This window comes from Halichoeres trimaculatus, unplaced genomic scaffold (assembly GCF_033239565.1).
Source record: "Halichoeres trimaculatus isolate MK-OKI-2021-1 unplaced genomic scaffold, fHalTri1.1 fHalTri1_scaffold_14, whole genome shotgun sequence".
NCBI classification, from domain to species: Eukaryota; Metazoa; Chordata; class Actinopteri; order Labriformes; family Labridae; genus Halichoeres; species Halichoeres trimaculatus.
Window position 1 is genome coordinate 2,680,434 of NW_027437192.1, and position 27,350 is coordinate 2,707,783.

Genomic DNA, 27,350 nt, shown 5'->3' on the forward strand with positions numbered 1-27,350 from the left:
ATCAAACCCCCCCTACAAAAGAGAAACTGAAACTGAAACTTAAATCCTCATTTTAGAGATTGAGATACAAAAACAGTTTGTATCCTCCATGTCCTGATTTATCTTTTATTCAGACTCAGAAACTTGTGTCAGAGTTTTCGACTTTGAAACTGTAATTGCACCGTATCTGCGGAGGCCTTTTCAGAGAGATTGATTTGTATAACAATGAGCGCCTCGAGGCTGCCTTTTAGCCTAATTGATCCATGTCTGACATTTCAGCATTAATCCTACAAACTGTGCTTTTGTTTGTTATAATGGAAATGTCAAATGTCACAGATTTATAACCAGCGGGGGTGAGACTCCTGCAGTGCAGAAGAAAACAGACGTGGTACCTGATCTCTGCTGACTCACATGTGAACATGGATGTTGGAGCGTGTTTTCAAGCTGATCTGAGCCCCAGTCTCAGAGAAACGTCGCTCTGACAGCCCAGGGTTTTCTGTGGTGGGATCGCTGTTCCTGGAAGTGAGGACTGGAGGAAATGAGAGCGTAATCTTGACTGACAGACCTCCCTGCAGGAATATGGCCGCCTGTCAGCGAGCCGGCAGCTTGTTATCAGCGCCCGCAGACATGCGCTCTTCTTCACCAAAGAGCCCTGCGAGGAGAGACGGCCGGTCAGCGAGCGTCAGACAGCGAGCGTCAGACTGAACCAAGAGAGAAAATTAAAATGCACGATGATGATGCCTCATGGAGGGCAGCTATTATCATACTGTACTGGCTAGCTTTAACGCTAGAGAGCCAGGAGCAGCGTGTGGAAACACCACGCTGCTGAAGAGGGTCAAAGTTCTGGACTGAAAAGCTAAAGTAAGGAGACAGAAATGTGTGACTGTCCCTTTAAACCAGGTAAATGAGTTTTTAATGAGCGCACAGCTGCTCCACGCTGACCCTTACCCTGTGACTGAGTGTTGCTTTAACCTCCGTCACCTGCTTCCTTCTCATAATTACTTTCTATGAGACCTTTAGTCGACATCAATGGATCTTTAACCTCACACATGAACTGCTGAGTCCTTCAACAAGGTAAATTTACACAGGCTACCAGTGCACACGTGCTTCTTTCTGCTTTGATGTTTAACTAGGTTTCAACGCCTGTGTTTCACGGACAAATCTACGTCTTTCAAAGATTCATCAATTCAAGGACTCAGAAGTTTCAACAAGAAGAGGCTCTTTACTAGTGTGAAAGAAACAGCAAGGTTTAAACAGAAAATCACAGTAATGCACTGATCAAAGGAGAGGAAGTACTTGGAGAAAACTCAGCAAGAGAGCTGAATAATAAACGAGCTGTAATCAAACCAAAGAAATCTCAAGAAATAACTTGGATTCTCCACTCAGAAACTGACTTCAACAGTAAAGACAAACAAACCAAGGACAAGAGGAGGCAATGGCTCTTTGTGCATGAGGTAAGGAGACACAGGTGGAAACAGTAAGGGTGGGGACAACAGTCACCAAGGCAGGAAGTTTTCTGACTACAAAATAAAACAAAGACCAACTCCTCAGACTCCATATTGAAGCTTCTTAAGCTGTCTGGTATTTTTGGTCCTCCTGGTCTCAAATCTTGTCCAGTTGGGTCAAAATCTTCAAGTGGGTCCTAATTTTTGTGACTTATTTCAATTCCAGATTTCACTATTGAGTTATTTTTGTTCTAGCCTTATTTTATAACATTTTTCTTTTCTGTAAAAGAACATTATTAAAGAGTCCTTGTGGGTACATTTATAATTTTCAGTTTATAAATAATTATTCTTTTATTCTGTAATTCGAAAGGGTTAACCATTCAAATGTTAAGCCAACAGGTCAAAAAGGGTCCAAAATACAATAAATAAATAAATAAATGAATGAATAAATAAAAATAAATAGATAAAATATGATAAATAAATAAATGAAAACTAATAAATAAATATAAAATAAATAAAATAATAATAAATAGATAAATACAATAAATTATGAATGAACAAATGAATAAATAAATAAATAATGAATAATATAAAGATAAATAAAAAATGACTGAATTAATGAATGAATGAAAAATAAATTCATAAAAAAGTAAATAAAAAATAAATTATTAAATAATTAATCCATAAAATAAAATAAAACAAAACAAATTAAAATTAATAAAACAAAACAAAACAAAATAAAATAATATAATATAAAACAAAATAAAATAAATAAAAGTAAGAGACTGGGCTTATAACAGATTAGAAGATTGTTTACTCTTCATGTTGAGTCATTAGTGTTGTATTTGGTCAGAACCTTGGCTCCAAAACAAATTTCTAATGAACTCCAGAAAGTAAAACCTGATTTAGAGTTTCACCATTTAATGTGACTCATTCACAGTCAGACCTGCTGAACTGAAGCTGGTACAGAAACACATTTAATCACTATCAGACACAGATGGCTCTGGTGTTTCAGTGTAAACTCTGACCCTGTCAACTGAAGGTCTCCGTTCATCACAGTCACCCTTTGCTCCAAAACACCGGCTGCTCTGTAAAGGCCAAGCCCCTGTCACAATAATAATAATAATAAAAAAATATATTTATGCAGCTGTTTCGAAAAGCAATGTTACAAAGTGCTTTACAAAATAAAAACAAACAGTAAAAAGAAATAGTGTTGTCTGTTAAATGTTGATGATAGAAGTGACACCTCTTTTTCTTCCTGTTGGAAAAAATGTTTGTCTAAGCTAGGGTCAAAATATGCTAACTGTTAGCATGTCTATGTAGTTCACTATGTATGCTAGCATCGAGCTAGAGCCATACTTTCTTTATCTTTTTTGATACTCAAAGAGACTTTAAAAAATCTATATGAGTTGGGATTTAAATCTCTTCTGTCAGACTGATATTCATTTCTCTCTGCGTGCAGTTTTACAGCGTTTTTTTTTTTTTTTTGAGCAAAACTCATACCAGAAGCATTTTAATCCAAATTTCTTGGAGAAGCTGTTATTGATCTGCCATGCTAGGAGATCAGAGGCAGGCTAAAAACCCCCACCAAACAAAGGAAATAAAAGCAATAAAAGATTAAAACAATTAAAACAACAAATGATAAAGGAGTTAAGATCCTGCCCATGATACTGTCAAAGAAAAAAGTTAAAAACAAAATAAAAGAAAGCAGCAGTTTGACGATTAAAATACGCTTAGCTATAATTTCCAATAAAAGCGCATCTATAACAATATGTTTTTAAAAAGGGGACGAGGAACAGTGGAGAATTGTTTCAGACGACCAACCAACCAAAAAACAATAAGACATCTTTCTGCCACTTATAATTCTACTCGAGGTAGACGCTGTGTGTAAATTTGTTTTTGAAGATGAAGGTTGTACAGTGGTCTATAGGGAACTGATCACCTTTGGAGCCAGCCTCTAGTGGCCAACTGAGGAAGTGCAGCTGTAGCACTTCAACATAGTTCATAATGCTTTATGAAAACATGCTTTCTTGAACTAAAGTGGACTATAATCTCACTGTGAGAACAGGAAATGTCACTAAACGAGTCGAGTGATGAAGACACAGCTTATATCATAATCAGTCAGCTTGCTGTAAACACGTGTCATGAACACAGACGTTCACAGAGAGATCTCCACAGATCAGCAGATCCTGTTCCCACTGTAAGAAGACAGGAAGAGGTTTACCGTAACGTCAGGAGGATTCCAGACCGGGAGGCCAACTAATTAAAACTTTGACACCGAATCACGTTCCTCTGACGCTCCAACCAAACACATCTCAGTCTCTCCTGTCCTCCCCCAGCAGATCTATTGTCAGCGGGATTAAAAACTGTCACATGTCCCCCGGGCTGACAGTCCCCGCCTGTGTTTCTCTCCTGAGAGGACGTCTCAGTGTTATTAAGAGACAGCGCCGTGTTAATTACTGCCTGTCACCGTCTGTACACTTTCCTTTTTTAGGTCAGATTCATCTCGTAACCCTTTCAGCAGCGCTCCATCTCTGAGTGCTGACTGATCAGGACGTGAAGCTGGTGAATGTGCATTTTCAGATGTCTTCCAAACTTTGAGTAGAGCAGAGAAACTGTCTGCTCAGAGCCAGACCTCCTGGCCCTGCTCTGCGTGACATTTTTCCCAAGCAGGTCTAACCCTCATTAGCATGAAATTAAAACAGAAGACTGAGTAATTAAAACTTTTACAGCTTCAACTCTGCTCTCTTTCAGACTTTACACGTCTCATTTTTCACATTGTTCAGAATGACTTGTGACAGTAAGATCTCTCAAAGTGGCACCAATCACCCGGCGTTAAAACATTTGGTTAGTGTCATTCCCAGGAGCTACAGGGCTCCTGTGACTTCAGATTGTTTAAACTGAGCTACAAAAAAAATAGAAATAGAAATACACAGTCAGACCAGTAGAGGGGGATAAGAGAATGATGAAGGCCATTTGGTAGCACTGCAGTTAGCCTGTTAGCATGAAGAAAATTTAGCCTGTACAGGTTTTGATCAGCGTTTATCTCACTCCAGATGAGTTTGCTGAAAGGAGATGAGCTCTGTTGGCAAAGACGTAGCCACCGTAACCGGTGTTCCAGCCAAACAACGCCCGTTGATTGACGAATTTTATTGGACTGCATCCTCAAATGGCTTAAGATGAGAAAACTTAATCTGGTTTACTAAAAATGTAAACCAGGATGTATCTTCGAGGACTTCGTCTTCTGTGCTCGAACAGTTGTTGTAAACTGGATCTCCACTGACACATTCAGCTGAAGGTCTCCAGTTTACAGGGTCACTCTTTAAACTGTAACACCGGGAGCCAACAGAGAGCCTGTAGCTGTGTCCCCGTTCAGAAGGCTCCTCTAAAATGCGGCCGATGTGGCTGACTTATCCGACCTCCCTTTCAGTTATCTCAAAGGATGGCGAATCCTTTGTAGCCTCATATATCCCAAGGTTCATTGTGCATTTATGCTGAAGTTGCAGGGCACAGTCGAACTCCTGAAGGAGTCCTGTTTGATCCAGTTTTAATTTCTGGCAAAAACTGTGTGACTGTATTTCTAAAAAAGCAAATAAATAAATAAATTTTGTTTCACTGTAGAAAAATGTGTTGTTTGGGCTCTTTTTCAGTAATATACTGGAGAAAACAGTTCCTCTTTAAAGACCTTCTTATGATGGAAAAATTCCATGTTTATAAATGTAAAATCTCTAAAGAAAAATGCTGTTTTAATTTTTTTTAAATCTATTTCTTGTTTTTTTTTTTTACCAGGAATGCAAACAATACATTCAATAAGTTCAGTACTATAAAAAAAAACAGTTAAAACTATAACAGCTTACGTTTTATACATTAAAAAAAAAAAAAAAGATTTAACTTCCCCACTAACACTTGTTTAAAAGTTGAAAATTTAGGTTGTAGCTAAACTCTTATGTTACGGCCACATTGGGCGCGAATTAATAAAGGCGTGCATCAAGATTACATATAAAGTCAATACAAAGACATAGTTGGACGCGTTTGGGCGTCAGACGCCTCTACACTTGAGTTGAAAATATTGAACTTTTGACACAAATTCTCGTGAGGCTGTGCCGCGGCAGCCAATCAGCGATGACATTCCCCCACGACGTCATTGATTCGACGACGTGTGACGCTCCCGCCACCTGCTCTGACTCCAACCCCGCTGGAAGATGGAGGAGAAAACAATCTGTGTGGTGTGTCATCATCCAGAGTTATAGGATACGACGAGTGTACTCTACTAAGACCTGACAAAAAGGAGCAGGCTTGGGTGAAAGTCTCTGAGGAGACAGGTTTTTAAGGTAAGTTTTGTAAACATTCGTTTCCAGCTGGATTTGCCTGCACGGGTCATCACTGAGTCCGACTGTGTTTTCCTCAGTGGAGTTTTGAGCCTGATAGAGAGGAGGGAGGAGCGGGGCAGGGGCAGAGCCAGGGAAAAGATGGAAGTTCTCTGTGCTCCTCTCTTTCCTCCACCCCTTCATTATCCCCAGGGAGACCTCTGGGAACATGGGTGGGGGGGGGTTGAGGATGAGGTCTCAAGGAACAGCCAGGAAGGGCCAGTGGAGGTGGATTGCCAGGAAGAGACAGCAGGCTCCTCAGGGATTGAGTGCAGAGGTTTGTTGAGAGATGAATATGCACACACATGACGTGCATTTAAATTTGCCTATTCACGTCTGGTGTGGCTGCAGCATTACGAGTACATTGTGGTTCTATACCCTATCAATGAAGAAAATAGTAAAAAATAAAGTATAATTTTTTGAAAAACAATAGTAAAAGACATCCTGTTTTAAGGTTTTGGTTTTCGTGTGTTTAAAAACTAAAGTAAACCTGACAGGTCAGGGCAGTGCTGGGTGATGTCGAGAGCGACAAACAGGAAATGCTCCGTAGACCAGACCGTCTCACTTCAGTTTGGACTGCAGACCCTATGGCCACGTTTACAGGACAATGTTTCATCCAAAAACGCTTAAAGACAGTGAAAAAAATCTGCTGTTTACACGGCAACGGTATCAGCAGCATTTCAGGAAACGTTCACGCTGTTTCCGCACTGATACTTTTGTGTTTCACCCTAAAACCATTGCTGTGCAAATGGCCCCTGAATTTGGACACAGCACTTCACACCATCAGGGGACACACAGAGGGGGAAATAAAGTCAGTGAGGCTGCTCCACCAATCAGGAATGTTCAACTTAGAGGCCCCGCCCCCAAAAGTTCCGGAACATCTCAAAAGTACCTGCCCCCAGGCTGAGCTAAGACGCTAGTTCCTGTAGTTAAAAAACAAAGTGTAGCACATTTCTCTTTGCAAAAATTACCATAAGACAAAAAGTTTTCATATAGAACTTTATTGAATATATCTATGTATTTATATATGTGTATATATACTTTATATTAGCATCTTTCCGGTGAGAATCAGGATATTGTATTGCTTCCACTTCTCGTTATTGTTCTGTATTTATATCTGTCTGTTTAGTGGAAATCGGCCATTTTTCCATGTGAAGAGTTTCAGAAAGGACTCGCGTCAGTCGCCTCAGGTTTGGGAGAGGAAGTCGCTGCCTCACGCTGCCGTTAGCATAAAGATACAGACTGAAAACAAAGAAGCTGAACATACTATTCACATGTATGCTTCAGAAAAAATACATAAAATGTGTGTGAAGGTATATTTAGTGATTCTGTAATAATACACTCACGTATTTGATCCTGTTAGCTTCCTCTCCCAGCGCTCAGGCTACTGACTGCGCGTCACAGGCAGGCTGAACGCCTTGATAGCCCAAAGTTACAGCAGTAGGAAACAAAAGAAACACTCAGAATATCTACACGTATCACCACGAAAATAAATAGATTCATATAAACCCTATTCTCTACGATTACACACTAGTCAGAACATTAAAAAACACTGATTATTAGGCTACGTTGGTAATGTTACGGAAAGAAATCGGCAAGGAAATGTTGAAAAAAATGTTAGCATTAACAGCTCGGAAAATGGAAAAAAAATGACGATAACAAGAAGAGGAGAGAAACTAAAAAAAACATGGTGATAAAGAAATATTGTGTAAAAATAAGTTATAATTACATGTTTACAGTTTTATAACATTCACGTAAAAAAAAAAAAAAAAAACAATTCAGAGTAATACCTAAAATTAAAAGGACTCACAGGCCAGTTAGTATCTTCACACCAAAACCAAGATGGAGGAAATTAACAACAAACACTTTTAGAGCAAGGCACGTAGCTCCCAGTAAGCAGACTGGTCTCACTGGGCCAGTGCCAGTTTGTGAATGAGAGTGACGACTTTACAGCCATCACCCTCTGACGTCTGTGCACATGCTTTCCACGTGACACCACTGACTGTAAGTCTACACAAGCAAGGGAACGGAAATCCTAAAGTCCTGGAAAAGAATATAAAAAATACAAAAATGAAAAGTTTTGAAAATGTATAAATACCCTGCAAGAACCATTACGATCATAGAAACACCAGCAACATGATATAAATACTCAAAGAGTTACAATCTCGTGTAACCTACAGATAATCACTCTGAATGAAAAGACAACCCAAAGATTACCATTTACAGACGGCGTGTGCTTTTGGAGGATGGACCCATTAAATACTCAATAATACATTTATTATTCTAGGTGGTGGCGTAGGATATAGTCGTAGCTCGGAGAGGCAGACAGAAGAGGAAGCTAAGCTAGCTCTTGTGCTCCTTTCTTCCTCCTGGAGCTCAGTTCAGTAGTCCAAAAGTCGGATTAAAGACGTGTGAAGGTTTTAGTCCAAACTCTGATCCCGTAGAAATGTCTTCTCCTCAACAATCTCAAAAACACACCGCTCAGAAAAGACGCTAAAGATCATTTATATCTACGTAAATATTCATAATGTGCTTAAATTTTGGGATATTTTCCAAGAATCATCGAGGACTTGGTTTGATAAATATGTTTGAGTTTTTCTCTATCTAACAAAAATCCTCTTCCCCCCTGAGTGTGAGCTTGCCCTCTGCCCTGTCGCCTGTGGTTACAGCCCTTTGCAGGAACATTCAACATGTAACCGCCTTGGAGCCTGAGGTATCCATAACGAAGAAGCATAGACCATGCGTTCTCGTAATTAAAGGACACACAAAAGTACGTCTTGACAAGGTTGATAATATTGTGTTTGCAATGATGATGATGATGATGATGATGAATAGAGTCCAGAATGGTCAATGGTTGATGTATACCAATTAATCCTACATATATATATATATATATATATATATATATATATATATATATATATATATATATGTATATATATATATATATATATATATATCTATATATATATATATATATATCTATATATAATCTCGTCATGAGCAGAGTTGGGTATGTAACTACAAGTAACAAACGTTACAAGTAGTTAAATCACTTTTGATAGGAACAAGTAGTGTAACGGCTACTCCTCCGAGATTAGTAGTTAAACTAGAGTTACAAATGAAACGCCACGATCGTTACTTTTACAATGACTGCAAATAGAGCAACCGAAATATCACTATTTAAGTGGAGTTCTTTTTATTACCACCAGTAGATTGAACGGTGGCCATACGAGCAACTACTCGCTATGTCTTCCGGGTCAGGGCTGATGGAGCTGTCACAGTAAAATTAGCTGCTTTATATAAATCTGTGCCCCACTGACAACACTTCGTACACAGTACTCTCTGGAGAGCCGAATCCTTTCTTTGAGGGACAAACGTAAACAAAGTCTTCGTCAGTTCAGAGGTCAGTACAGCCACACAGCGCTGTCTGGAGTGACACAGACTGCAACAGAGGACTAACCCAGAGCGGACCATGATGGAATGTTGGTGAAAAACAGGAGTTTTTGGACGATTGATGCAGTTTTAGGAACGGCGCTGTCTATGCCCCGATGGATCCTATTATACGGACGTCCGCTGCACGATTTTGGATCTAAATATCTCCCGAAGCACTGCTTGGATCAGGAAAGCCTTCTGGGTAAGTATTTTGTTCTACGTCATTCTATAAACAATGTAAAAGCTGTATAAACCGAACTTATCCTTTAAAAGGGGCATTTACAGTAGGAGGGAGTGCAGTGTTGTCAGTGGGGCACAGATTTATATGAGGCAACCAATTTTACTGTGACAGTTCATATGCACATTATTTGGATTTTGTAGAGCAGAAGGAGAAGAGCGTGACCGTAAAATGAAAGTTATGCCCAGGAAATAAGAGGCTGAATACTGCGTGGAACACAACCGCGAATCTCTTGAAGCATCTAAAGATGTATCAGGGGGTTAAAGTAGTGTAATGAGTAGTGTAACTTCTTTACTATTTCCATGGAGTAATCAAGTAGTGTAAGGCACTACTTTTTTCAATAGTAACTAGTAACGGGTATCGTCTTTACTTTTTTGAGTAACGGACCCCAACTCCGGTCATGAGACACATCAAGGGTGAAAAGAATGTCATGGCTGACGTGTTGTCACACGCGCCGTTTCAGTAGTCCACAGAACTTCAACACTAGAGGCTGTTGTGAGACGTCTGTCTTTGCTATACCCTTCTGCTTTTGTGGGTCTCTGACTGGAAGTTGTTAATCTTGTTTTTTTTCTTTGTAAAGGTGGTGTTTGGAAAGTTGTATAGAGGCCAGTAGTCCATCATGGGGACACCGGACGACCCTGACATACTGTGATAGGCAAGGTCTTGTTCTTTTTCCCACAGGCCGTGAACGAAATGAGGAGCCCGATTGGCGTGGGACTGGATGTGATGGGGATTAAGAGGGAACCGCAGTCCAGTTTGGGGGGTGTCAACTCCGGGTTTAAATTTAATAAAGACTGTTGTTGAAGCCAACCCAATTGTCCTTTTCCTTCCTTGCCCTTGTCAGAACTTGACTGAAATTGGCTTCAGGAGCCCAATAAACTACCCGATCATCACACCAACATTCTTTCAGGGTTTAATCAACACTACCCAGTAGGGATGGGTACTGAATTAGGTACTTAACCAGTACAACTCTAATTTTGTCTGTAGTACCGATTCACGTAAAATCAAAGGGTAGCATGTTTAGGTACCTAAACGCATCCTTGTGACTGTGAGGGAGAGGAAGAATAAGCGATTTTCCATGCTGGACATGAACACAACATTGCAAGGTTAAAGTACAAGTACTTTAACTTAAAAAAATTAAGATTTAATCATCAAATGAATTTTTTTAAAACCACATAAACACAAACGAAAGTTGAAAAATTGGTACCAATAACTACGGATACTGATTGCCAGGTAGCAGGGATCAGTACGCAATACGCCATCGATTAGAGAGGTTGATGGGACAGAGGAAATCTAAAGCAGAATGAGAAAATGGACAGAAGAGGAAGCACCAACTCTTTTGTGCAGTAGCCGAGCCATTAATTGATTGTTTGCCTTTATATTAATTTCCAATGTTCCCAGGGGATGTTGAGTGGAGTTAACTGTGCATTCGACCCTGCAGCTCCTACCAACTGGTGATCTGAGTTAATGCGCCCCATGTAAGGTCAGTATATGTATCATGTCAACCTCTAGGAGCCAATCCGGGACCCGCATTACTGTACAAATAGTTTTTCTGGGTTGCAGACTTAAACCAAGTCTATCTGTGGGCTTAGATCCAGGACACTGAAGTTGTTTTTGTTCGATCTGATAAGCAAAACTTGTCTCAGCTTGCACCCCTTTGTTCACACTCGGCTGAAAATTTCACACATTTGAACAAAAACTCTGAGAGTCTGACGTCGGATGGAGTAACTTGTTAAGACGGACATTTGCTGCAGAGTTGAACCAAACCGTGACAGCTGGCGGTGGCGTAGCGGAGGCGTGCTAGGTGAAGTTTAAAGTCTACGGCTGGGAGAGCTGAGAGCTCCCATCTGTCACTATAACTACCTTTGACACACAATGAAAACCAAATAGGAGAGTGGACAGTGTGCCAGCACCTCCTCATGTGTGTGTGTGTGTGTGTGTGTGTGAGGTCGGTGTCTCGGGACCAGAGGTTAAGTTTCTACCGTTGACCTGGATTTGGCAGCAGACTCACGGCCGAGCAGCTTGGCCGAGTGTTCCCGTCTGTGGCTCTCAGCTCTTTTTAAAAACAGAGATGGAACAGAGAGTTGTGGCGAACACCATCTGGACACTTTTTAGTTTCATTTCATCATGTTTGATGATTTTAAAAGTGCTTTTCAGTGAGAATACCACCAAGAATTGAGAGGATGGGTAGAGTGCTTCAGAAGCTAGGCGTTGGGTGGTCTGTCAATCGTTACGTTTGTGAGAATCTTTGCTAAGTTGTTTTTTCTGACATTTAAGTGTTTGTGTAACAAGCTAAACATGAATTTGAGAGAAAACTACCACTGTGTAAATCTGGTTGAGTTGGATACCTCAGGCTCAAGGACGGAAACATTTCTGTTGAAGTAACACCCACGAGTTTTCAGCCCTACGCCTCCTCTCTTTCACTTCTTCCTCTTCCATCGTAACGCTCCTTCCCACGCCGAGACTTAAACTGGCGTGGTTTTCCTGTTCAGAGTGTCTGAGTTGCTGTCCCTGTCCCTTTTGGCGGTCAGCCGGTCCAGGGTTCCCACGTTGCCTCTGTCCCTCTCCATGGTGGCTGTGGAGATGGGAGCCGCGGGGGCCGGTGCTACGGCTGTGGTGGAGGTATTCAGCGGCGCTGTGTTCTGGGAAACAGCCGCCGCCGCAGCCAGGTTGGACTTTGAGTGAGGAAGAGTACCGCTGCTGACCACCGCTGCTCCTCCTCCTCCTCCGCCGCCGCCTCCTCCACTCCCTCCGCTGCCTGTGGAATCCTTGGGGAAGTAGTTGTGGAGCTGGTACAGCGTGGCGCGGTCCACCGTGCCGTAGAGCGGCGGGGCGCCTCCTCCCAGGCTGCCCAGCTTGGAGTCCCTCCCCAGGGTGTACATGGAGATGTCTCCTCCTCCACCTCCTCCTCCGCTCCCGCCGCTGCTGCTGTGGTGCGGGTTGGGCAGCGTGGCCACAGAGAAGGGCGGAGCAGAGGGCGGCAGGCTGAAGGTCTTGGAGGCACCGATGGGCGAGGTCTCCTGTGAGTGAGGCGGGTCGGTGGAGCGCGAGCTGGAGCGGGAGCGCCGTCCGAAGCGGTAGCTGGGCAGGCGGAGCATGGCGTGCGTGGTGCTCTTGAAGAGGTCGGTGCGAGAGCGACAGCGCAGCTCTTTATTCTTCTCGATGTAGATGTTGACGGCGAGGACGCCGACCATCTCGGCCAGGATGAAGGACAGACCGCCAAAGTAGAAGGACCAGCCGTAGGAGTAGTGCCACTTTTTGTCCTCATCCTTCTTTGGCGAGATGTCGCTCAGGGCTGCAGAGATGTAGACGATCACACCGATGATGTTGCTGAGGCCTAAAGAAAAATGGAAGACTTTTAACGCAGATTGGGTTTCTCCTGACTTAACACCAACTTTATCTCCAAACCACGCCTGTACGAACGAACGGAGGAGCGTGATCTCACCTGCAGCTACAAAGAGAATCCCTCCACCGAGGATGATGTTTCTTTTGCTCTTGTAGAAGCCGCTGGAGGCGACACAGACTCCGCCCAGCAGGAGGAGGATGGCACTGAGGATGGGGAAGATGCTGGAGGCTCGAACCACACCTGCAGACAAAGAGGGGAACACATCACGTCTGACAGAGAAAAACCTCCGTGGTATCAGCTGCCTTTGGTCTCAATCAGCGAGGTGAGACACTTCAACACTTCAAGTTGTATTACCATGGATCACGTCATGTTATGTCCTTATACATTATGTCATCCCATGATACATCACGTAACAATAAGTAGTGTCGCAATGAGTTACACCGTGATGGGTCACGTGATTTCACATGTTTCTTGTGTTTGGTTATGTCACAATTTGTCACAACAAGATATGCCACGTCAAGATTCGTCACGACACAAACCGTCATGTCACAAATCACAACATCGCAGTTTGTCATGTCACAATTCATCATGTCACGATCCGTCACATCACGAATCATCAAGTCAAATACGTCACGCTTTGTCAAGTCATGATTCCTAGCATTTTGTTATGTCATGATTCGTCACATAACGATCCATTACGTCACGATCCAATACATCATGATTTCTTTTATTTTGTTATGTTTAGTCATGTCATGAGTCCTCGCATTTAGTCGTGTCATGATTTGTCACACCACCATCTGTTATGTCACAATTTGTCATGTCAGGAGTCGTCACATCATGATCCTTCAGTCACGATCCGTCCGTCACGATCTGTCACGATTCGTCACAATCTATCACAATTTGTCACAATCCATCACAATCAGTCACAATCTGTCACGATCCCTCACGATACATCACATCTTCATCTGTCATGTTGCAATTCCGTCATGTCAACATCAGTCAAGTTTTGTCATGATATGTCACAATCCGTCACTTCACAATCTGTCCTACTTTGTCAAGTCATGATTCCTTGCATTTTGTCATGTCAAGAATTGTGACATCATGATCCATCACGTCATGGTCTCTGACGTCAGGATCTGTCACGTCAGGATCTGTCACTTCAGGATCTGTCACGTCAGGATCTGTCACATCAGGATCTGTCACTTAGGATCTTTCACGTCAGGATCTGTCACATCAGGATCTGTCACTTCAGGATCTGTCACTTCAGGATCTGTCACGTCAGGATCTGTTACTTCAGGATCTTTCACGTCAGGATCTGTCACGTCAGGATCTGTTACTTCAGCATCTGTCACTTCAGGATCTGTCACATCAGGATCTGTCACATCAGGATCTGTCACATCAGGATCTGTCACTTCAGGATCTGTCACGTCAGGATCTGTCACATCAGGATCTGTCACATCAGGATCTGTCACTTCAGGATCTGAAACTTCAGGATCTGTCACGTCAGGATCTGTCACTTCAGGATCTGTCACGTCAGGATCTGTCACGTCAGGATCTTTCACATCAGGATCTGTCACATCAGGATCTGTCACGTCAGGATCTGTCACTTCAGGATCTGTCACGTCAGGATCTTTCACGTCAGGATCTTTCACATCAGGATCTGTCACTTCAGGATCCGTCACTTCAGGATCTGTCACTTCAGGATCTTTCACGTCAGGATCTGTCACGTCAGGATCTGTCACGTCAGGATCTGTCACATCAGGATCTGTCACTTCAGGATCTGTCACATCAGGATCTGTCACATCAGGATCTGTCACATCAGGATCTGTCACTTCAGGATCTGTCACATCAGGATCTGTCACTTCAGGATCTGTCACTTCAGGATCTGTCACATCAGGATCTGTCACTTCAGGACCTGTACCTCAGGATCTGTCACATCAGGATCTGTCACTTCAGGATCTGTCACATCAGGATCTGTCACTTCAGGACCTGTACCTCAGGATCTGTCACATCAGGATCTGTCACTTCAGGATCTGTCATATCAGGATCTGTCACATCAGGATCTGTCACGTCAGGATCTGTCACTTCAGGATCTGTCACTTCAGGATCTATTACTTCAGGATCTGTCACTTAGGATCCGTCACTTCAGGATCTGTCACTTCAGGATCTGTCATGTCAGGATCTGTCACGTCAGGATCTGTCACATCAGGATCTGTCACTTCAGGATCTGTCACATCAGGATCTGTCACTTAGGATCTGTCACTTCAGGATCTGTCACATCAGGATCTTTCACTTCAGGATCTGTCACATCAGGATCTGTCACTTCAGGATCTGTCACTTAGGATCTGTCACTTCAGGATCTGTCACTTCAGGATCTGTCACTTCAGGATCTGTCACGTCAGGATCTGTCACTTCAGGATCTGTCACATCAGGATCTGTCACTTCAGGATCTGTCAAGTCAGGATCTTTCACGTCAGGATCTTTCACGTCAGGATCTTTCACGTCAGGATCTGTCACGTCAGGATCTGTCACTTCAGGATCTGTCACATCAGGATCTGTCACTTCAGGATCTGTCACTTCAGGATCTGTCACATCAGGATCTGTAACGTCAGGATCTTTCACGTCAGGATCTGTCACATCAGGATCTGTCACATCAGGATCTGTCACTTCAGGATCTGTCACATCAGGATCTGTCACTTCAGGATCTGTCACTTCAGGATCTGTCACTTCAGGATCTGTCACGTCAGGATCTGTCACTTCAGGATCTGTCACGTCAGGATCTTTCACGTCAGGATCTTTCACATCAGGATCTGTCACGTCAGGATCTTTCACGTCAGGATCTGTCACGTCAGGATCTGTCACGTTAGGATCTTTCACATCAGGATCTGTCACGTCAGGATCTGTCATGTCAGGATCTGTCACGTCAGGATCTGTCACTTCAGGATCCGTCACGTCAGGATCTGTCACACCATGATCCATCAAGTCACAATAGGTCACACCCTGTCAAGTCACGATTTCTCGCATTTTGCCATGTCACATCACCATCCATTATGTCAAGCTTTGTAAAGTCATGATTCTTCACATCATGGTCCGTCACTTCACGATCCGTCATGTCATGATCTCCCAAGTCGCGTCCATCTAGTTACTATATGATATGCATTGTCAAGTCATGATTTCTTGCATTATGTCATGCCCTGATTAGTGGCATAACCATCTGTTATGCCACAATTTGTCATGTCAAGGGTTGTCACGTCACGATCCCTTGCATTTGTTCATGTCACAATTCATTATGCCACGGTTCGTCAAGTCACGATTTTATCACGTCATGATCTGTCACATCATGATTTCTCACATTTCATTGTGTCATGATTCACCCTGTCACGATACGTCGCAATACATAATGTGATGTTTTTATTTTTATTTAACCAGGAGATAAAACCTTAGAGATCAGAGATATGTCTCACCGGCCAATTAACAAAAAGTCACCCCGCAGTGAGTCCCATCACGTCATGTAGAGTCTGGTCAGGTCAGGTTCTGGTTAACTGTACTTCATGCAGACAGCTAATTAATTTTTTGTTATTCATAAATCTGCTTATGACAGTGACTGATGAGTCTTTGTCAAACCAACAGACCAAATCTCAGAGTAAGAAATGTGAATGTGTCTGTAAAGGCTCTGAAAACCGTGATGCAACTGTTTGTAACTTTCTTTTTTCCGTTTTATAAATGTACAGACTGATCCTTAGTAATCTGTCCACAGCCTCTGCAGCCCTGTAGCTCAGACCCTTCAGTTTGCTGCGTCATGTTGCATAACATCATCTCCAGGATAATTCACCTCACACCTATAAGAGGCAGAGATAACATCCAGAGACGTTAAGATTAAAACGTTGAAGAGCTTTCAGCTTTTCAAGGTGACTTCTTCAGCTGCTTTATCTTTTGTTTGCCTCTAAAGGGAGGAGACCACGCTGTGATAAGCATATATTCATAGACGCATCCTGAGATTTGTTTTAACAGGGAAAGGCTGCGTTCTGTGGGTGGTGTTTGCATTTCCAGCACCGCGTATTGATTATCTGATAAGTAGCTGATAAGAAAGGAAGCTGAGCTGTAGGAGGTTTGTAGTGATGTTTGACCCGTGGAGCGTTCAGGTAACAAACCTCTGCTGAGGGCAGATACTCCAGAGTCAGCTCGACACTGCTCACACTTCAGTCTGATCTACATTACACCATTACAGATCAAGTTTTTAATTAAAGAGGCTCTGAAACAACAAGGTTCCTTGATGGTTCGCTGAGTGTGGCTACAGCTAGCAGAGCTAGCACCAACAGCTATCCTCCTCCAGGTTAGCTTCCACATGCCTGTGCTTGACACATCCTACTTACAGCTCTATCTCTGTTATCTGTGTTAAATACTGACAGACTGCTCTCTGTGAGACAGAATCTGTCGCCAGTGCTTGTTTACATCCTGGTAGTAGAGTTTTATAGCATCATGGCAGAAGACATTAACCATTTACTCAGCAAGTGGCTGCTGCTTAAGTCTAATTTTTACTTTTGCAACACCTTGATGGCTTAGCCTGATGTGGTCCACTGAGCAGAATCAATTTTGCTGCTGCTATTTTGAGAAACTGTTCACAGAAAATTTTATATCACCAAAATAATCTTTAAACCAATGTTATTTTATTCAGTTAATTTATTTTGTTCTGTTTCATTTCATTTTTATTTCCAATGTCAACTGTTGTAAATGTGCTCTGAATTATGTGTGGTAAGACATTAGCAAAAAAAAAAAAAGAAACACAAGTTTGGAAATATTGTCATTATGTGTTATCCAATTCAAGTATAATTTCAATAATTATAGAAATTTTGCAAAATTTTAAAATTCAAAACTTGTTTGAAACTTTTGCAGATTTTTGTGAAAAACATTTTTGTGAAAATTTTTGACTTTTCAAAAAATGTTTGATTTTTTGAGAATTATTCTTCAAATTTTTTTTTTCCATTTTTTTAAAATTTCACTTAAGGATTTGCCCGATGAAGGTTTAGTACCAAAACAATGTAAAATAAAAAATATTTATTGTTTTTGCAAGTCGGGCAGTGTGCTGGTGTTAACTTAGAACTTTTTTTTCATTTCAAAATGTTTTGAAATTTTGAAAATTTGAAATAAGGAAAATTTGAAAAAAATAAAAATAAAAAACTGAACATTGAAAAAAATCACAAAAATGTATGAAATATTATCAAATTTTTGCAAATATTTTAAATTTCTAAAAAAAATGATTTTTTTTTTAGAAAATTGTAAAAAATTAAAGAACTAAGACATCACATGCCCAATTTCATAAATTTAAAGAACCTTGTTTAGATAAATAATAAATAATTTTATTGTGTAAATAAAGTAGATATTGTGGCTCTGGAACAACTTTTATCCAGCTGAGCTGAGGCTAATTGGCTTGGAAGTAAATGAAGTAGTATGGAAGTAAATTTTTTATTTTTTTATGTTGTAGAACTTTATACAAACATATATATATAAGCTCCTGTCAATAAGGATCAAAAAAGATGAGTTAGACAATATTGTCAATATGTTATTATACAACTTTTGCAATTTTCAAAATTTCAAAGATGTGTGAAACTTTTGCAGATTTTTGTAAAAAAAGAAATTTTTGAATTTTTTTGACATTTCAAAAATGTTTGATTTTTTTATTTATTATTTGAATTTATTTATTTATTTTTACATTTTTTTTTACATTTCACTAAATGATTTGCCTGATGATTATTTAGTACCAAAACGATGTAAAATAAAAAAAAAAAATTATTTTTGCAAGTAAGCTGGTGTTAACTTAACATTTTGTATTCATTTCAAAACAAAAAAAAAATGAACAGTCAAAAATAATCACATTTAAAAAAAATGTTATTATATTTTTGCAAATATTTGAAATTTTTAAAAGTTTTTAAAAAAATTTGGAAAATTTATCAAAAATGAAAAACTAAGACATCACATTTCCAACTTCATGAATTTTAAAGAACCTCATTAAGATAAATAATTAATAAATTTTATTTTGCAGATAAAGTAGATTTTGTGGCTCTGGAACAACTTTTATTCAGCTGAAATGAGGTGAATTAAATTATGTTGCAGAACTTTTTACAAACATTTAAATAAGCTCCATTCAATTAGGATCAAAACCAGCACCAGTAAAGTTTCACATTCCCAGTTCAGGTTTTTATATTTTCGTCTTAGATACTTCCAGTTCAAACGTCACTGAGGTGATTGAATAGCCTCACCACCACCCTGCCTCCATCACGGCGAGCTGGGAGTTGGTGGGTTGGATCCTCGCCATGTGTGTGTGTATGTCTGAGTGTGTGTTTGTCAAGCTCCCGCTGTGTGTTTAGCTCTTGTGCATAAAACAAGTGAAGTCACAATCTGGGACGTTACCCCACTGCAGGATCAACAAGAGGAGGTGACGGTGGGGCTATGTTACGACGCAGAGGAAAGAGGGTTTGGCGATTCCACACAGGAACGTCCGTTTTCTTTATTTTTATCTTTTTCTGTTTTCCACTCTGTGTTCACTGCTTTTACACCAGAACACCACGAAACAAAACCCGTGTGTGTGAATCTACCTGAGGATAAATGATGATTATTCGTTATGTGATTCAAGGTTTCCACCTTAACAATCCTATTCATGAGAAATCTGTACAAGCATTCATTAGTAAGACCACAAGACGTGCTTAGTAACCGTGAACTGCACTCGAGTGGTGTAAAAACTCAGCTCAGACTGAGGATGTTTGCGGTTGTAAAACAAATCCAAAGTTTTGTGCAGCTTCTCAAAGGTCAAACCTTTCTTTTCTCCATCAAGCAGAGAAAACAGGAATATCTAAGATAGCACCACAGCTCGGCCGGCAGAAATAGATGTCTTTATGTAACGTAAGGATCGAACATAAACTTCGTAAAGCGAACAGATCCAGAGCTGTTGGACAGAATCTGCCGTCACGATGGAGGCAGGATGTGAAACCTGGAGCCTGGGCTGAAAATAATGCATTAGTGAAGGCTGTTCTATCAATCTGTGTGAAGAGAAAAAGCTTTCTGTACACCCCCAGACTCCCAACCTCCTGCACCTGGGCATTAAACACACATACACACACTGTACACACACACATCATACACACATTTCCAGGAACGCTTTCTCCAATCTGACATCCGTGCATTGATGTCCGCCCACCACCCCCTTCTGTCCTTTCTCTGTGTGTGTGATGAAGACTGTAGAGTGTGTGTGTGTGTGTGTGTATGTGTATGATGAGATGTGTGTGTGTGTGTGTCTGTTCTGCATCTGCTGCTCGGTTGTAAATACGTGTGTTGACTCACGCAGCAGATACTCTGCGGCATCTTGGTCGTAGTCGGCGTCGTCGGGGAAATGGTTGATCTGGGAACACACACCTCGCTTCAGGCCTGGAAGACAAGGCAGAGGAGGAGAGGGGAGGAGAGAGGAGGAGAGGGTGAGGAGGCGCTGGAGCAGAAAGAGTCGAGGACACGCGGGAGGGAGGAAGGTACGAGACAGACGGAGAATGACGAGCAGATTCAGGTGGAGTGATGTGGTCGACGGGAAACAGGAAGCAGGAGAAACTTCACATTTACCACCTTAGAGAGCGACAACAGCAGCATCCTGAGCTCTTTTTACTTTAAACCATAAGATACTTATCAAGTCAGATTCAATATGTATAAAGTATCACGAAGAGTTGAAAAATAAATAATATTTTTTATAATTTCAGCTTTTTAGTCTGTGCTTTAAATTGATTTCCATCTTGATTCCAATAATGTCCATGAATTCACAGCTAACTTTGCTGAATTTGCTCATTTCCTGTTCAGACACATGGGTGAGACGTGGAGGGTGGTGGCTGAGGGTGGGTAATAAAGTCTTTGTGTCCCAGCCATAGACTGAAAAAAAAAAAAAAAATGGACGTCATCTTGCTCAAAGTGAGGTCTCCACAAAAACTGCTCCCCCTGGTGGCTGGCTGCAGTATAGGTTTAAAAATCCATCTCCCCAGTCATTCCAGATGGGCTGTGGTCAAACTTAAAAAAATTATTACACCTGGTAGAAATGTTTCTCACGTCTGATTGTTGTGGTGATTTGAAGATATCATTTGGCTGCCTTGTATTCAGGTCCTCTTTTTTCTGAAAAGTTTCATTTTCATTAGTTATACGAGGTTAAAAATGCGGCTTTACGTAACGTTTAACAATGATTGACAGCTGCTGTTCTTGTGTATTTTTTTCTGGAACAGTAAAATATGTCGGGGGGTAGAGTCAAGAAGTGATTAGACTCTCCAGACAAAAAAAAAATATTATTATTTTTGTCACCTGGCTCCACTCAGATTTGCTCTTTACCACAAAAGATATTAAAGCTCTAATGGCAACGACTACAAAGACGTGGTTTGGAGGAGAATAGCTATGGGAGTTGAATATGATGCCTTCAAGTTTTTCGCAATTTTGTGCCGTTTATTCCCATCGCCAAAAATATCTATTATGTCAAGTTAAAAAAAATCTGCCGATGGAACAAGAAAAAAGTTACCTGTAAAAGACATAATTCTAGTTTTAAGCAAATTTTAGAGTACATTTTTTCTTGTTCCATCAGCAGATTTTTTAATTGTTACAGCAATTCAGACCTCATTTTGTCTTGAAACAACTTGACACAAGACATTTTCCTGGACTGACTTGAATATGAGACAATGCTGAAGCATAAAATCTGCTGTTTCTCGAGTGTCCACTTGGGGCTGGCTCTGGAAGTACAGGAAGTCACATACACACCAAGCCAAAAAAAAGCCGTTTTCAAAGCAGAAATTAACCTATTTACAGTTCAAAAAAGCGTCTCCTGTCTGAGTCGCTAATTTTATGATTAGCACACTTTTTTTTCAAACTCAGCCATTCAGAGGATATTGAAATCACAAGCTCGCCCAATCAGAGGCACAGCTCAGGTCACGTGACCAACAGGCGCCCTATAGCTGTACGCACAGCCCTTGCCCCTACCAATATGGCTTCAATTTCCATTTCAGAAACAGATGGGTGACGTCCAGGAGACTACGTCCATGTTTCATACAGTCTATGGTCATATCAAGTATAATAAGACAGTTTTTAGTTAAAATAAGACAAAAACACTTGATAAGATTTCAGGTTTTTAAAGTAGCAGCTTCCTTCATAACTATATCTGTAGAATCTGGTTGGCAGTGAGGTTGGCGCTGCTCGTGTGGCGACGTAGCTGGTGTTTGTTGCTCTGCTTCCTTTGTGTTTTGTCTGTGTTTTATATTCTTTTTTAAGTGTCAGATCTGGACCTTGTAGATTCTGTGACTTGTTTTACACAAGTTTCTGGTGAAATGGAGATATTTACCTTTTATTTGTGTTGTTTTTTTGTGAACTTTACCTGGAGTTACCAGTTCCCCCAAACAATAACGCACACATCTTTTGGTAAATGGACACAATCAGAACGAAATCAGCACTATTTGTTCAAGCTAACCACCAAAAAACATCCCCACAGGCCACATCAGTTAGCTTTAAGGTTGAAAAATCCAGAATAAATCCCCCAATTCTGCATCAAGAAGAAAAGCATCCCTGGTTAGAAATCAAAGAGCAGCAAAAACTGCAGCTTGCATCTGTTTTCTCATGTAAATCACAACAGAAACTGCTCCCTGACAGCAAACTGCTCATCTCACGGATGAGAGAAACACAAAGAGGACAAAAGAGATCTTTTACTTCACTCAGTATAAAACTAAAGCTGGGTAAAACCAGCCAAGAACATCCACTTTAACAAGCAAACTACAGCAAACTGCAGAAAAATCCAATCATCTCAAGATTGACCGTCATTTCCAAAGAGGAGACAATTCTTCATCTGAATGAAACAGGAGTGTGTCTAAAGAGATACCAGAGCTCTGACAGGAGACGTGCTGCAATGAGAGAGTATCTGTCGTACTCCTCGGATGATTTGTGGAAAAGCTGCAGGGCAACAAGATAAGTCTGTGTTTTTCTAAACGTGGTGTGACAGCTTTACGACAACCTTTGAGCCTCAAACTTCATGGATCCACACAAACACATCCCTTCACGTCAGGGCTGGTGTTTACCGTGACGTGTCACATCATTAATAAAAACAAAAGAGCCTGTATTTATCCTCCTGGAAACTCAATCTTTTACAGAAACATGAGGAAGTGTTTGCTCTGTGTCCTCTGTGATCAAACCTGCCGTCAGCTGCAGCGATGCAGGAAAAACTCCCGGATCAGTCAGTGAATGAGTCACCCTCATATCTGAGCTCTGGGCTCCGTGATGAGCTGATGTTTGATGCATCGGGGAAGTGTATGCATGTAAAGGTTATGTGTGTGTGTGTGTGTGTGTGTGTGTTGATGGGAGGACAGAACAGGCTCAGATTCATGGGGAAATCCTTTCATCTGCAGAGCAAAGCTGCAAACAGAAACCCGTGACATGACGGTAGAATTACAGAAACGTGGTCTACACGTGTCCTTTAGACTGTCCCTGCTGCTGTGATGTAATAATCACACTGCAAAACACTGAAACCTGTTCAAGTCTTTTTGTCTTATCTTAAGTAAAAATTGTCTTATTACACTCAATATGAGCCACATTCATCTTATCAGTCCAGAGAGAAGGTCTTATTTCAAGTAATTTAAAGACAAAAAGCCATATTTTCCCCAAAAAATAAACATCACATGTGTCACATGTGAGTAAGTTTTCAGGATTTCTTCAGGGGATGTGACATCTCAACTTTTGTGCAACCTAGCTTATAAACAAAGACTAAAATTAAGGATTTAAATTTGAGAATAAAAAAAATCACTATTTTAAATCGTTAAAAAAAAAAAAAAAAAGTCCTGAAACTACTGCTGAATACGAGATGCTGAATGAGTCTGTCACCAACTCTTGGATGAAAGAAAAAGAAAGGATGAATCAAAGGAATGGAAGAATGAATTTAAGAAGTTTGAATGGCTGAATAAAGTCAAGATTAAAAGTAATTAATTAAAACTGAAGAGAAAAATCTTCTCAAATAATGAGCTTGGTCAGGGAAAATGGAAGTCTGATCTCTAAAATGCAGTGAAAGTGTGATACTTTGTGTCCTGTGTGTGAATTTAATCATGTAAACCTGTCAGCTGAGGCCCATCTGAAGCCAGATGTTACCATGGCGATCATGATTTACCAACTGTCATCACATAGCTGATTGAGCCTGTTGATTCCCATACCTCACCATCACAAGCTGCCTGCAATTGTAACTAAACCAAAGATGCAATCAGAAAAACAACTGGACCATAAGAGTCCTCAGACCCTGAGGAAGTGTGTCTGTGTTAGTTTCATGTCCGTAGACCCAGAAATGTGGTCGTGACGGCGAGAGACAGATGCTCTACTGATCTCTGAGAAAGACCCTCAGGAATTAACATTGGAGTAGATGGGGCGATTTTTTGACTTTTCTTGATAGTTGGCCATTTTGTGATTAAGTGCTGGCAAAGGGGGGCAGTTATCGTGGTTATCATAGATCTTTAAATCCTAGAACAGAATAGACTTTGTGGCTCAGTTCTGGTTAAACTCCCATGCTCCCTTCCCCCTGTACACGCATCCACAGAACAATAAAGCCTCCTCACCTTCCAGGCAGCAGATCCTCCAGAGGCCTGAGTGGGTGAGCGCCCCGGGGTCCTTCTTGTCCTTGTTGCTGGATTCCTCCTGGGATGAGTTGGCCGTGCTGTTGCAGATGAAGGCCCGGGCGTACAGCCAGTAGTCCGTACCGATAGCCACCGTCATCAGGGCGAAAGCTGCAAACGCCCCCATGGTGGTCAGCAGCACCTGGATGCCACGCTCGCACCACCATAACGCCGGGCGGGGAAGGAAACTGATCCCTGAGGAGAAGATAAGACATGTTATAGATATACGGCGCTAACAAGTCAACACTTTCTATCCTGCTGATCTGAAACTTTCTTATCCAATCCAATCCACTTTACTTATATAGAACATTTTAAAAACAATTAAGTTTACCAAAGTGCTTCACAGTGAAAAACAAGAACATCAATAAAACAAATTAAATGAATTAAAACATCGGGGAAGCCAATGGAGGGACGCCAGGATTGAGGTGATGTGTTCATGTTTTCGTGCTCCATGTGTGCCCGGAGTGGAAGTGGAAGGAGGTATAGTGGGGAAAATAAATATTGAATGAATCAACTTGTTTCTCATTACATTTATTTCCAAAGCTGCAATCCAAACAAAATTTCTTCCAGACATTGGTATTAAGTCAAATAATCCACACATGAAAAGAAATCACAACGTTCAGGTCCATAAATAATGATTATGGTGAATTAAGTACGATAACACAGAAAAAAGTATTGAACACACCATGGAAAGGCTGAATACTTTGGACAGGAAATGCACCATACCACCTGAAATCTGTCAGTAATTATTACTTGAACTTCCAATTAGTGCAAACCAACATCAGCTGGGCTAGAGCAAATTGATGGTCCTATAAAAAGGTGTTTTTTTTCACCAAGCAGTTATATACCACACACCTCATGATGGGTAAAGGCAAAGAGCTCTCTGAAGACATTCACAACCTGATTGTTGCTCAGCATCAGAATGGAACTGGTTACAGACTTATATCAAAGCACCTGAATATTCCAGTCAGCACCGTTGGGGCCATTATTCACAAGTGGAAGAAGCACCACCTTACCATCAACAGGCCACGCACAGGAGCTCCTTGAAGATTTCTGACCAGGGAGTCAGAAAGATAGTCAGAAGAGGACTCAACCAGCCAAGGACCACCCTGAAAGTGCTCCAGAAAGACTTGGAGGCAGCAGGTACAATTGTTACAGAGAAAACAATAGGCAATGCACTCCACCACCATGGCCTCTATGGACGCTCAGCCTCTCAGCCCGCAAGACTCCATTCCTTAAGAAAAGGCATGTTGAAGCTGGTTTAAAGTTTGCTAAACAGCATCTTGACAAGCCTGTAGAATACTGGGAGAATGTTGTCTGGTCAGATGAGACCAAAACTGAACTTTTGGGCTGTCATACTACAGACCATGTTTGGAGGAGAAATGGCTCTGCACATCAGCCAAAAAACACTACACCAACAGTGAAGTTTGGAGGTGGAAGCATCATGGCATGGGGTTGTTTCTCATCTCATGGTGTTGGCAAACTTCATATAACTGACGGAGCAATGAATGGAGCCATGTATGGGGAAATTCTTGATCTGAATCTGCTGCCATCCACCAGGATGATGAAGATGAGACGTGGCTGGACCTTCCAGCAGGACAACCATCCAAAGCACACGGCAAAGTTGACTCTCAAATGGTTTCAGAAAAAGAAAATCAATCTGTTAGAACGGCCTAGTCAATCACCTGACTTCAATCCAACTGAACATTTGTGGAAAGAAGTAAAGAAAAGGGTTCACCAGAGGGCACCAAAGAATATTCCAGATTTAAAGACAATCTGTGCAGAGGAATGGGCCAAAATCACACCTGAGCAGTGTGGGCCATTAGTTCAAACATACAAGAAGCTTCTGGAAGCTGTCATTGCAAACAAAGGCTTCTCCACTAAGTATTAGATGAGTCTCAGTTAGTGTGTTCAATACTTTTTTCCTGTGTTATTGTACTTAATTCACCATAATCATTATTTATGTGATAAGAAAAAAGTTCAATATTTATTTTCCCCACTGTTGATGGAGAAGAGGATGGGACCAAGAACAGAACCTTGAGGAACTCCACAGATTAGGGGGGGGGGCAAGAAGAGAAGCAGTCACCAACTTTGACTCTGAAACAGCTCTCAGACAAGTAAGACCTGAGCCAGTTAGGAGCCTTAGCATTAAAAGAGCTGAGGGGTTACAGTCACATGATTACTGATCATATTAGCATGTTTGTCCACAGGCCCATTGGTTTTAATACTTATCCTGACGTCAAACAGACTTTTGTTCAAGTCATTAATTTCTATCAAAGTTCAAAAACGCCCTCAGAGCTTGAACAACCATGAAATTAAAAATGAAACCCTTAACGTAAGACGTGAGCCCACTCTTGTATTCCAGGCTGCTGAAATTTATGCATTGAACTGTCAAATATTTATGCATTAATATGAGTACTGTCCCCACTGGGCTGCTGGGGGTGACCGGCTGGAGCTGCTGGTGGGGTTGAGTCTCTCCATCGCGCTCTGAGTGAGCACACAGGAGCCGTTTGTGATGAAAAAAAAACAAAAAGAAAACAGCGCACAGCCTGGAGCGGTAAAGAAATGTTGGCAGCATGAACAAAAAGCCGACCTCGCTGCATCGACAGAAACATGAAGCATCAAATATTGTTACAAAAGTGAACAAGCCGTGAGCGGAGATGGAGCATTTTTAAAAGTCTGTCCGTGAACAAATCTGAGGCGTCAGCACGTACGAATCCTGACACCAGGATGGTTCAAAATGAGTTTGAAATTTCTGTGAATAAGATCAGTGCGATTTCTGCATGAGCAGTAAAAACAGTGAAGGTTAAGAGCAGAGGAGACAGGACGGAGGAGAGTGGGGAAGAGAGTTTACATGCATATTAATAAACAGGAGGATGAGAGCGGTAA

General features: G+C 41.3%; 1 protein-coding gene across 2 annotated transcripts in view; it reads right to left on the reverse strand.

Moving 5' to 3' along the window:
* Positions 1-8,790: 8,790 nt before the first annotated feature.
* LOC141803047 (voltage-dependent calcium channel gamma-4 subunit-like) overlaps positions 8,791-27,350 on the reverse strand; it is a 31,965-nt gene continuing 13,405 nt past the window's right edge. For both annotated transcript variants that reach the window (XM_074686917.1, XM_074686916.1), the window contains exons 3-6: positions 24,405-24,656; positions 20,146-20,229; positions 12,910-13,050; positions 8,791-12,801 (exon numbers count right to left, since the gene is read on the reverse strand). In XM_074686917.1, the coding sequence (XP_074543018.1) occupies positions 11,930-12,801; positions 12,910-13,050; positions 20,146-20,229; positions 24,405-24,656 (1,349 nt within the window). In that variant the 3' untranslated portion in view covers positions 8,791-11,929. The remainder of the gene's footprint in view (positions 12,802-12,909; positions 13,051-20,145; positions 20,230-24,404; positions 24,657-27,350) is intronic.